At 31.8% G+C, this 13274-nt stretch overlaps 2 protein-coding genes across 2 annotated transcripts in view; one reads left to right on the top strand and one right to left on the bottom strand.

Moving 5' to 3' along the window:
- Positions 1-1813: 1813 nt before the first annotated feature.
- Positions 1814-2998, bottom strand: Snrpg (Small nuclear ribonucleoprotein G). The gene is made up of 3 exons (XM_026637104.2): positions 2834-2998; positions 2505-2652; positions 1814-2108 (listed from the first exon to the last, which is right to left on the bottom strand). The coding sequence occupies exons 1-3, from the start codon at positions 2863-2865 to the stop codon at positions 2058-2060; spliced, it is 231 nt and encodes a 76-aa protein (XP_026492889.1). The 5' UTR covers positions 2866-2998; the 3' UTR covers positions 1814-2057.
- Positions 2999-3507: 509 nt separating this feature from the next.
- Mitf (mitf) overlaps positions 3508-13274 on the top strand; it is a 136662-nt gene continuing 126895 nt past the window's right edge. The window contains exon 1 of the mRNA XM_064219092.1: positions 3508-3849. Coding sequence (XP_064075162.1) covers positions 3689-3849 — 161 coding nt within the window. The 5' untranslated portion in view covers positions 3508-3688. The remainder of the gene's footprint in view (positions 3850-13274) is intronic.

Genomic DNA, 13274 nt, shown 5'->3' with positions numbered 1-13274 from the left:
AATATTATTAAGATCAATAAGTCCTTATAATTTAATTGTTTGGTTAAAAATGTTAAATAATTTGCTTGCTTAACATGTACATTTAACTATTTATTACTTAAAAACATTAATTAATTTTTATTTAACGTAATTAATTGTCAACAAATATCAGAATTCAAACATTTTATAGGTAGAATTTGAGTTGTCATGTCTGATGTCAGTTTCAAAACCCCTTTGTTTTTTTGACAGATTGACGTATTTGACTTGACTGGCTAATTTTAATCTGTTTCTCATTTATTATTTATATTTGTAAATATACTTTGAAAACTTAATTAAATTACTCAACTAGTGATTCTGACATAAAATTACATTAAATAATGTACGTTTTTTTCGGTAAGTTATTTTAAGACTTGTTTTTTTGGTAGACTTATGGTTCCTATTAAAAATAATTCAAAATATATTTAGAGTTCTTGCAAGCCATTTTCAAATATTCACTTTCCAATACATATTACATTAAATATAACACAATCTCCGACTTGGATTGTAGAGACTACTAAAAAGTTTTAATCTGATTACTGTAAATAATAAACAGTATTCTGAATCTACTTCCCAAGAATAATGACAATTGTGGTCCTACCCTACAAAAGAGTGTATACTCTTTTGTATACAAACTCTTCACTACCTACATAGAGTACATAATATATAACCACTAGGTACCCTACCCTTAGTGAAAATTTATTGGTCACAATGAAAAATAGCTTCAATAATGATTATATAATTAAATACATGTCATACTTCATCATCATTACATAGTATAAAACAAAGTCGCTTACCGCTCTGTCCCTATGTATGCTTAGATCTTTAAAATTACACAACGGATTTGGATGCGGTTTTTTTAATAGATAGATTGATTCAAGAGGAAGGTTTATATGTACAATACATGCACCATATAGTAGAGAAACACTGATAATTTTAGAGGTTTCTGAAGTGATGTCGTAAATAAAAACATTTTTTGAGCTGACATTGCAAACGCTGGCTGAACCTTACGAGATAGATCAAAATAAAGTACTATTGTATAAGTATTGTACACCTTAAAAAGGTCTTCAAAAAAGTCCGCGATGGTAATGTCTATCTCTTAGCGATAGCCCACAACAACCATTTTCTATCCTTTTTTTTACGAGAAATAATAGCTAATTTTCGAAGCGATTTTAAGCAATCCATAATTAAGCCTAATCCAATTAAGTGCCTTAAACATATTGTGCATTTAATATAGAACAATATGGCCCTTTATGGCATGTAATTTAAATGAATATTTTCGAAGATATTACAGATTTAAAACGCAGCGCAATAGCGATTTGTATTGTGTAATGACTGTAAAACTGTAAATGTTGTAAGACATTCTGTAGTATATTTAGTATCAGCATTGCACCCGTGGGAAGCCAGTGCGGGTCACTAGTTATTTAATAAATTACATATTCTTATTTAATTAAATAAAATTCATGATTTATTTCATTACTTTCAACAGCTGATACGTTATTAATTTTTTTATAGACATTAACACGGTATGCAGTTTAGAATAATTTATCATTTTAGATTTATTTATCATTAGAAAATGTATAAAAATAAATTGTTTTCAATAGGTTGATATGGTAAAAATGAAATATTCCTCAGTCTGATCTCTAATATCATAACTTTATTTGATACATGTTTTGTTTTTAAAATTTGTCTGCATTCAAGTTCTATTTATATTCATAATTCATAGTTATCATTTAAAAAAGGTATGTGATAAAATAAAACAATCCAATAGACGCCTTAACTTTTAATTTGTATCACATTACACAAAGTGTATGCTCCATTTTTTTGGTTTTGTATGAAAAATATAAAGGATACAAATAACTTCTATCAGTATTCATCAGAATTTAAAATTTACAATGGTCATAAAAAGGGCTTTGGTTATTCATGTAACCATATTCAATCAGCTTCTATTGTGTTGGTATTATGTGGACAGTGTAACGCACATTACAATATTTTTTACCTTATAAATTAATTCTTAAATTTACGTTTGAAACTAGATAATACTATATTCTATCTAGTGACTCCAACATGATGATGCTATTCCCTCGTATAACCTGTAATTATACACAATTAATGTTAAAAACCTTAGCCCAGCCATAACATATAATAAAAATTTGCTTGATACTGAAAACTTGAAATACATGCAATTTTTTACAGAATTACACCTTTTTAGTCAAATATTTGTGATATCATATTTTACTTTGCTTGTTTGTTTTGTGAATATGCCAACAGTATTTCTTATATCTTTACTATCTTATATTTTTACCGTTTGGTATACTATTACTATCTGATGGTGTTGTTAATAGTTGTAATATATAATTACTACACTAATATTATTATCTATAGAACACTGTAAGACGAATATGTTAGTAATTTTAATTGCATGTATTATAAAAAATCATTTTTTTTCTTACATTCATCTAGTTTTACAATCATCAGTCATAACTTACCACCATGCCAATATTGTTGCGTTGTCCATCTTTGCATTCTTCAACAGATTCGTCCAAAACTAAATTCATGAATGGATCAAATCCTCGAAGGACACCAGTCACAGCACGGCCAGCATTTAGCTTTATTGAAAGTTTTTTATCCATGAACCTACGATATAATTATTATCTATTAAAATACATTCGTATAACTAAACTAAAAAAAGATTATTAATAAATAAATGGGATTGCATTAAAATATGTTGTTTTTAAGCAAAATATTTTTTTGGAATAAGGTTAGAATATACGCGGGACGCTAACTATGTTATAATAAATTACCTTACTTTACTTACTTTTTTAACTCTGGGGGATGTGCTTTCGACATTGTAAAGTTTTTTCAGTTATATTTTCTATGCAATTAAAAGTATCTTGGATCAATTAATTTTATTTTTATATTTAAAATGCCGATTTTGGCAAGCGGAAAATTAATAGACCATAGATTATAAAACGGTTGACTCGTTCTCATTGACAACTGACTTGCACAGATTAGCAAAACGTTTACACAGTCATTTTGCTCGTGAACCTTAAAAAAATTAAAACCTATTTCTATATTTATACAATACGGACCCCTTCGATTATTGGAATGTTTCAGTTTTATCCTAAAATATGGCTAAAATTACGCTACTTTGTTCTTACATAACACTTGTTTTTGAACGCATGATCATTCAGGTGGTTACTGGGCTGCCATTGTATTAAGAAATATTCTTTCATCTCAAATAAAAAAAAAGTAATTTAAAAACGACATAGAAAAGGTTGATTAAATATTCTAATATATAAGCTTTTACTAAACTTTCATAAGACAATTGAGTTTACTCTCTCTTTTTAGATGTGTTTAATATTGCCATTGTTAATAAATTATTTTTAGTATAATATGACTCAATAAAGGAGTATAGATAAGATGTTAATAGTTAAAGGAATTGGCGGTAAATCGAAATAAGTTGCATTATAGTCATTCGTATCTGATACGTATATCTATGTAATAATCAACAATAGCAACAAGTAGACAGCTGGGAGGATGGATGCTGTTAAGATATTCGCCGTATTCTTATATAAATAATCACGTTTTGTTTATCAATTATGTATCTTTAAAATTACAATTGCCATACACGTTATTAGTGAAAAGTTTGTGATAGTGTACCTCTTTAAAAATGGATGAATCCGGTATTGACATGGGATACGATCTCGCTTCTCTATTAACAAACGATTTCAATGCTGACCAGAGGATTTTTGACGAGATGAACACCACTCAACCCCACCAGGATTTCATGTTTTACGAGCTCAAGTCCAAAGCCGTACCAGTCACCGAAAGGTAAGTCTTAAATGTCATGGAATGTTGATATTAAGAGCTAAAACGTTTGAATCGTAACCGTATGAATATTGCGAATATTTTTAGCACATGTTTTTTATACGTATGAGGAACAATTTCACCGAAGTAGGAGCGCCCGCGACCCTGAAAACGTCTTGGCAAAATACCCAGTTTCGCTGATTATGTTCATTCTGCGAACTTAACCAGCAAACATTCTTTGGCTGATAATCAATTTCACTTTTCATTTGATCATTTGATAATACCCAATTAAAGATATTCGTTTAAAGAAAAGAGTTGATATTCACTTGATCACCAAGTTTATCATGATACACGTATAAACATTTTACAAGCTTCAAATTTCGCATTATTTTCCCGCGTATTTTTTATACCTAGGTACTTATTATCTCAGCCAGCGTTTTCATTTTACACTTTAAGCAAAATGATGCACCCACTGATATCTAATATACATACTATAAAAAGAGGAAATATTGATATTTTAAGACAACACAGTGCTACTTTCAAAATTGACCTCCTTTTCCATGTTTGAGTGGAGAGTCGTCGACGAAACGTCTCGTAAGTCGTAACTATGGAATTTAACTTAATAACAACAAGCGATTTGACATAGAGGTTATTGCTCAGGGGTTAGATTAGCTGATTAGCCGCTAAGAGAGTAGATCAATAATAAGATAAATTCACCATGAAACATCAAATTGTAATATCAGAATGGTAATTTAAAAAAAAATTAGAGCGCGGGAAATTTTCTTTTTAATCTGTATCATATTTTGTCCATCGATGTGTGCATTGTCAAAACAGCGTGCCTGAATGTTTTGATCAATGTTCTGTGTTATTAATCAATTCGGTCCACTTGAGGTTTGTTAGGCAAACGATACGCCACGAGTCACGTGACGATCATTTATTTTTTATTTTTATATTAAGTAGGTATTACTTTATCCGCGACTTCTACTAATAATGGCTTTCAAATAAAATACTATTTAAAATATATTTTTGTTTATCCATATATTAATACATATCTATCTTGTGTAATACACTACGTATTATATTTATTAAATGTTTGTTACATAATAACGTTCGAGCGACTCACCGAGTTATTAAAAAAATTGATATAGAAGTCGGTGAAGCATTACACTATAACCAAATTTTAATCTGTCAGAAAAACGAAAAAAAATAACCACAAGTTCTGGGTGCAAGAAACTCGGCGAGTTTTTTGTTTCTGAAACAAGTATAATTTAAATAAATGAATTAGCTAGATTGATGGAGGCGGCTTTATTTTAAAGGCGTCCAATTATTCACCTTGTCATTAATTGTATATTAAACTAGCTGAACCTGCAGCTATTCTTTAGCTACAAACCATCACTCCCAATTTTACACCCTCTTAATAATCAGTGTGAATTAAAAAATAATCTATATCCAGGGTTCAAACTGTCTCCGTACCAAATTTCATCAAAATCGGTTCAGCGGCTTAAGCGTGAAGAAATAACACATTCAATTATGCGACGCCTAATCTATTATAACTAGCTATGTTATGAATAGCGGCTCAATTTTAAGTACATTCATCTATTATTCTATTTGACCGAGCGGTTTTTCTATAAGCACGTATTTCAAACCAAATAACCGGTAATCTTTATACGAGATATAACGAAACAACAATAGGGATTTTTTTTTCATCTTCACATTGACATATATTATTCGTGTTTAGTGTCCTATCAGACGGCACAGTTTCATGTAAATGTGGCAACGTCACAGGTCGTGAATTCCGCCTCGATCGCTAATGTGATACGTCACAAATACAGATGCTCAGGCACGTTATGCGGACTTGCTTGTTCTACAAGTCAAAATGAATTCCGACGGAATGACGTTGCTGAGGTGAAGATTCTGACAGCACCGTTAAACATTTAGTATTCTGAACTAGCTATTGACGAGCAGACCTGGTCTTGCCACTGTCTCAGTCTTATCGTTGCTTCGAACTGTGTGAAGGATGATATAAATGCAAGCGAAACGGGCATTCTCTTGTATACATAACTAGTTAAACGACCTGACTTCGCACGAGTACATTTAATATTAAAAGACAAACACACAAAACAATTGATTTTTAGTACAAAAAAATACAGATTAGCTAAACCCGGTAGACGTTTCTATGGCTGTATGTTTGGTTGGTCGTCAGGTGTAAGGGTTGCTTCATACCTTACATATTTTTTTTAAATCGGTTAATTTAATTTTTTTTTAGTCGGTTAATTTATCGGTTATTTTATTTAAAATTTATTTAAAATCTAGTCCAACCTTAAAGGCCGGCAACCCACCCGCAAGCCTTCTGGTGGTGCAGATGTCCATGGGCGGTGCTAGTCACTTTCCATCAGCATCCTGCTCGTTTACCATATATTTAATAAAAAATAACCATTGCCAATGGTATTTTACTTTATCGTCACAAAATAAGCCAAATCAACAACGTCTGTTCGTTTTTATCCACAAATTTCGCTTTCAAGTGACCACTGGAGGGTGACAGAAGAAAAGCGACACTGTTGTATTTAAAATCTGTACAAATAAATAAATTTGAGGAGTGTCTGTGATTTCAAACTAACGACCTTTTTTAATGATGGCTAGCAAGTAATCAACATAAGTATTTTATTTTTCTTATTTCTCTCAGTCAGTCGGTTTTTCAAGATGGATCAGAATTTCAATTGTAAATAATTGCAAAATCATAGGGAATGTTCCAAGGTACAGTTTTATCTGTATATCATCAGAATCGGTATCAAAATGTATAAGAACTTAAATCAAATCAAAATATACTTTATTCAAGTAGGCTTTTACAAGCACTTTTGAATCGTCATTTAACAAACTATTTAAAGTAAAGCTACCACCGGTTCGGAATGTAGATTCTACCGAGAAGAACCGGCAAGAAACTCAGTAGTTACTCTTTTTCAACATCTAAAAATACAGTCACGTTAGTTAAATACAATTATATATGTATGTTATGTCTCCTGCCTGAAAGTCAACAAGCATTAACTCCACGCTTTTTTATCATCTATATAATCTTGTATCGAATAATATGCCTTCTTTACCAATGTATTTTTTACAAATGACTTCAATCTATGATTTAAATTATCGGACGCTTTGCTTCCGTAAAAATTTTGGAATGAAGATTCATTATTATTTAATATATTATACAACAATTTACCATCTGTAAAACTATGAACCATATTTTTTTTAAATACATATGAGGTATTCAACGTTACTTGTCTCAATTAACAGAGTAATACGCAACAGCTGCAACTTGAATGACAAATCCTGCGTCGTTGGCACGGAAGTTGCAAAAACTTTATAAATATATTAATTACATTTCAATATATACTCTATTCCAATCATAATATGAAAAAAGCCAAACAAACAACAGTTGACAATAAATTGACGCGATATCATTGGTCGAGAGCTTGTTTAATCTATGACATTAACTATGGTTTTGTGAAAAAATGGCTTTATGAACGTCGACGAAACTGCTATCGGAATTTTGGAAGTATAATTAGACTGGAAATAAGTAGTTGAGTTCAATAGTGTTGTATTATAAATAATGATACATTAATCATAAACTCTTAGTAGTGCACAATATAGCTGAGTTATTAACAAATCGCATGAAATACGTAAATATAAGGTTTGTTTATCTTTTTTCTTACGTCCATTGGAATTGGCTAATGACAAATGTACTTGGTCGTATGCCTCTGTGCAAGCCTGTCTACCCATTCATCAGATATTCTACCGCCAAAGAGCAATAACGATTCAATAGTATCGTTGTGTTTTGTTTGAAAGGTGAGTTAACCAGTGTAATTGCAAGCACAAAGGATATAACATCTTAACTCCCAGGGTTGATGGCGCATTGGTGTGATGTAAGGAATGGTTAATATTTATTACAGCGCCAATGTCTATGGGCGGTGGGGAGTACTTACATTTACATTATCTATTACATAAAAAAGAAATGGTTTTATAATTATAGTTTTGACATAATTTTCATTAATTACGATGCCATCGATATCGATTTCAGCCACGGAACACATTAAAAAAAAAAATAGAACCGCAGTATACTTTATTTCGGTAAGCTTTTACAAGCACAGTCAATCGTCATTTTACAGAATAACCGGCAACAATTTAATTGTTATTCTTTTGAAATACTCTGTTACGTCAAAAAATTATAATATACTTTATATAATATATCCTGTACGAAAAAGATTGTCAATTAATAAAATTAGTTAAGATCGGCCTTAATAATAGAAAGGATAATGTAATATTATAAGTAGTACTAACTAACTTAACTTTAATTACTCTATTGTTAATTTTACAGAGTGCCATATTCGTTTTAACGAAAAAACTCTTTAAATAAAAAAAAAAAAAACAAAATATAATATATCCTGTCTGAAAGTCAACAAGTACTAATTCTAAGCTTTTTTTATCATATATTTAATCTTGTGTTGAGTAATATATCTTATTTATTAATGTTACAGTGCACTAACACAGTGCATGGTTAAAATAAGCATATGTTTGTATGTGTGTGTCTCAAAAATCTAGAACTACCGTCAAACAAGTTTCGGCTTAGAAGGTTAGTGTGATTACATACACCATACTCCAGCGCGAGCTCGATGTAAATTCAGATTCCTAAAGTAAAAATATAATGTCAGTTTCATTGTAAACCAAACTATCCATGACAAAAAAATAATATTATTATTTATGTTTGAACTGATTTATTATAGGACATCACTAAAATCCACAAATTTAAATCGAATAATATATTCTTGCAACTGTAGAGCTAACTCTGGAATCTATATCGAAAGCGGTTTCTCCGGTTAAAGACGTTATATGTTTTTGTTATAAAATCATATGCATTATGTTTTCATTAGGAAGCCAGTGAGAGTCGAGAATGTTCTTGTAATACCCTCACTTTAATGTACAGTCAGAGTAAGAAAACCTTCGTCAGTTTTCAAATTCATTCCTTTATCAAGTCGTAAACTCTTAGTACCTTTTGAAACTAAAGCACTGAACAGACAACTGCATATAAAATTAAACTAACATAGTATGATAACTGGGTTACAAAATAGTGTAACATCTTTGGACTACGTCTAGTGTCATATCAATATGAAACCTTTTTAATGGCCTAATAATGACTTATTACAAGATTTAAATTACATAGATATGATATTTCTACTGAATTGTCAAAGTCTGTCAGTGTCATATATTTTCTTGCAATATCTTGCAATTTTACAACAATTAGAATAAAAACGCTTGTAATATTATTCGGCCGTTATTTTGAGTGACGGTTAATGTAATGACGTGAAGTGTGATGAGTGGTTCCATCGGCACAGGGAAATGGCGGTGATTTCTTGGCCTACAAGCGGAGGATATAAACCCTATCGAAAATCTATGGGGTTTGAGGATGCAGCGGTGTATAAATAATAACGATAGAACCAAAGCAGCTGTCTTAGAACATTGCCTAAGTGTTTGGGAGAGCTTCAAAGGAACCGACATATGCTCTCGCCTTGATGGATCAATGCAACAGCGACTACAAGCTGTGATTGATACGATTGGCGGATATACTCGTTTTTAATAAAAAAAATAAGATTTGTTTAAATTAATAAATTTTACCATAATTACTATTTATTTTTATTATTTTATTTACTACTACCGTGCTGCGGCTTCACCCGCGTTCCCGAAAGATTTTATGTTTTCCCGGGATAAAAAGTATCCAATATGTTATTCCAGTCCATATTCTATCTGTGTGCAAAATTTTATCCAAATCCGTTCAGTAATTTTTACGTGAAGGAGTAACAAACATCCATCCATACCTCAGAGAAATCAGCCAGATCCATACACACAAACTTTCGCGTTTAAAATATTAGTAGGAAGTAGGATTACTACTATGCACTCTCTTTTATATGAGACAAAACCATGTCCTAATCTCCGATGTTACACGAGCATTCACGAAGGGCTATGAGGTTTCGTGAAAAGTTGGTAAATTGTTATCCCGATTAACGCGACGGCTTCTTCTTATTATTATTATAGTTTTAAACGCTATTATTCAATTCAATTCTTAGTTTAATGGCTTTTAGTTGTGCCACAGGGCACAGATTATTTCGCCAATGTCACGTAGGATGGAGAAGACACGAATGAGATTGATTGGTATGGCTGAGATAACAAACTCAATTAAATTTTAAAGCCAAGTATAGTAGTAGTAATTTCCTTGTTAATCCGTAACCTAGAACAACACAAACATTAAGGGTTAATAATAGGATAAATTACAAATAATTGTTAGTACTCTAAACTATACATAATAAGATATATCACTCAATTGGACTATTCACAACTTAATTTTATTACATTTAATATATTTACACAAAAAACAACAAAATGGACTAAACACAAACGTCAACAAACATTCAACATTTATAGGACGAGGAACTTTAGGAGGGAGAACGTCGTAAATGGGATGAAGAAGTTTAGGACAAAGGAACAGGATGTGGGTAGCGGAACCTTCGTCTAGGCCACATTCACACAGCGAGTGATCTCGAACTCTTTTATCTTTGCTAGGTGGTGGGTAGGTGTGCAAGAATGGCCGAGGCGTAACCGACAGATAGTGGATGTGACCCAACGGTCAGCGTGCCTGTGAAATGAAAACCAAAGTCGCCTCGGAATTTCAGGTTGTAACGCCGAATAATACTTACCTTTAACCGTTTTATATGAAATCCAAAAAGCATTCCAGGATTTAACAATTTGAGCTTTCGCAAGAGTGAGCAGGTCTCGAGAGGAATTGACAAAATACTCAGATGAACCAGATTGGATAGCAATCTTAGCATATGAGTCAGCCATCTCATTTCCAATAATACCGGAATGACTTGGAATCCAGACCAGCAAAATAAACGCTATTATACTCTTTGCTAGATGCGACTTATAATGACATTGCGACGCAATATGTCATACTCAATCGGTAAAGCCGGTTATCGCTCATACTGAGCACACGAAAATAGATCTTAAGGTGACGAACCTTTTCTAACCCCGACTACATCGTTTAAATGCACAATGTTGGCATAGTACGACACAATTTAAATGTACCATGAAAAAAATAAAAAATCAAACGTCCTTTTGGCGTATGTATTTGATTATATGACATTACAAATTATTGAATTTGCGCGAAGATCATTTTAACATAAGAAATGAATAAATATTAATGATTTTAAATACGTACTTAACTCGGATGTGATCGGTTTACGTATTGTGCCGATGCTACGTCTAAGTTGGATCGTACTTTGTAATTATTCTTAACTAAACTATTATAACATATTCGCTCGCAATAAATTAATAAGAATTTATATATTTCTCACACCATGGACGATATGAAAATTAAATATTTACTAGTGAAATAAAATGTAAAAACGTATATGGAAGAATGTTATTCGATGCCTTCTAAAAAGATTTCCAAAGGGAAATTATTCGTCAAACTTGAACTTTACGATAGAATTTAAATATTAGATATATTTAAAAATAGAACACAAACATAATTATATATATAGATAGAATTATAAGTAAAAAAAAAAACATGCAAGCAGTCTGTAGTACTCGGGGTGATGTAAGATTTATATCGATACCCCAAACATCAAAATCAGTTTATTAATTTAAAAGTTATGGGGGAATGAGAACAAACGTCCATACATACATATAACCTGAAAACATTGAATTCCGTTTTGGGCAGTCGTGTAATTAAAAAAACAGACGTTTTCATTTCGTGATATCGGATCAACAAAAACATCCCGTAAAGTTTTCATTGGTTAGTTAAGACGAATGCCTCATGTACTGCAGGGAGGTTTGATTGAAGGAAATACACGTGGAATTCAAATTTTCTCCTCACCGACCAATACGTTATTAATTAAAAAAAAATTGAAATTGGGTCTTGCATCGCATCTCATTGGGTTTACTTGGTGGTAGGGCTTTGTGCAAGCCCGTCTGGGTATTCTATCGCCAAATAACAGTACACTGTATTGTTGTGTTTCGGTTAGAAGGGTGAGTGAGCCAGTGTAATCACAGGCACAAGAGACATAACATCTTAGTTCCCAAGGTTGGTGGCGCATAGGTGATGTAAGAAATGGTTAATATTTCTTACAGTGCCTTTGTCTATGGGCGGTGGTGATCACTTACCATCAGGTGGCCCATAAGCTCGTCCGCCAACCAATGCCATAAAAAAAAGACTGGCTTAGAGACACGTTTCAAATCCAATAAGCCAGCTCGGCTAATAAAATTTGCTATGAGATAAATCTTCAAGGATTATAGTTAAATGAATACTTTGAGATAAGATTTTGTTTTCGTTAAAACAAAGTCTTTCGTTTTGTTAGGTATCGGTCACGAGTTCTGACCACGTGGTCTATTATTGAGATTTCTCTTCGAATATCAGCGTGACTTTGCCCTTTTCTCGTTTTTATATCCTTTTAAAAATATTCATTCTAAAGCGTAAACCTATAAAAATACAATTTTAAAAAAAGTTTGTCTCCAAAAAGTTTTTAATTTTATTTTGTCAGTAGTAAATAACTAAGGACTACTGGGAGGCCTGCGCAAAAAAATAAATTATTTGAAAGAAGTAGTGTAAAGTATATGAACATTAAAAAAAAACAAAGCTCTGTCATCAACTGCAAATGTTACAAATTATCAACAATTAAACTTTAAACCAATAGCAATTAAATAACAAGGTCGGATTTTCCGTCACCGATCCTTTGTAATAGTTTCAAACATATGTTAATTACGTAACAGTATTGAGATTATATTTTATCGTAAACTAAATTATCGTGTCTAATTTGCAAATATATATACAAACTAATAGACCGGCACTAACACCAATACCTATAATAATACCTGTTTACGTGTCGTCGTCGTCGAAACTTGTAAAGGAAACTGCATGTGTGCATGTGTCGGATGAAAATCATGAAACATGTATATCTGGTGTATCATAACATCTCAGTTCTCAAGGTTGGTGGCGCATTGAAGGTGTAAGAAACGTTTAATATTTCTGACATCGCCGTGTCTGCGCGGTGGTAACAACTAACCTTTAGATATAAATTTCCAAAAAAAAAGAAAAAGATAATATTTATTTTTATGTACCTATGTCTCTAAAACTAAATTCAATTCCAATATTATTTCACTGGTAGAAAGCTACATTATTCGTGATCGTTATGGGGTATAGATTATATTTACATATATGTATTTATTAATACACATTTTAAAGTTGTCGGTTGGACTCGCTAATATCAGGAACTGAAAATACTATTTGTAAAGCTCTTATTGGATATATGACTTCACGATACGATTCAGTCCACTCCAATCGTATAAATACAGATAGACAAACCTTATATTTACGTATTCTATGCAATTTACTACTAGCTCAGCTA

Source organism: Vanessa tameamea, chromosome 26 (genome assembly GCF_037043105.1).
Source record: "Vanessa tameamea isolate UH-Manoa-2023 chromosome 26, ilVanTame1 primary haplotype, whole genome shotgun sequence".
NCBI classification, from domain to species: domain Eukaryota; kingdom Metazoa; phylum Arthropoda; class Insecta; order Lepidoptera; family Nymphalidae; genus Vanessa; species Vanessa tameamea.
This window is presented reverse-complemented; position numbering and strand designations above follow the sequence as displayed.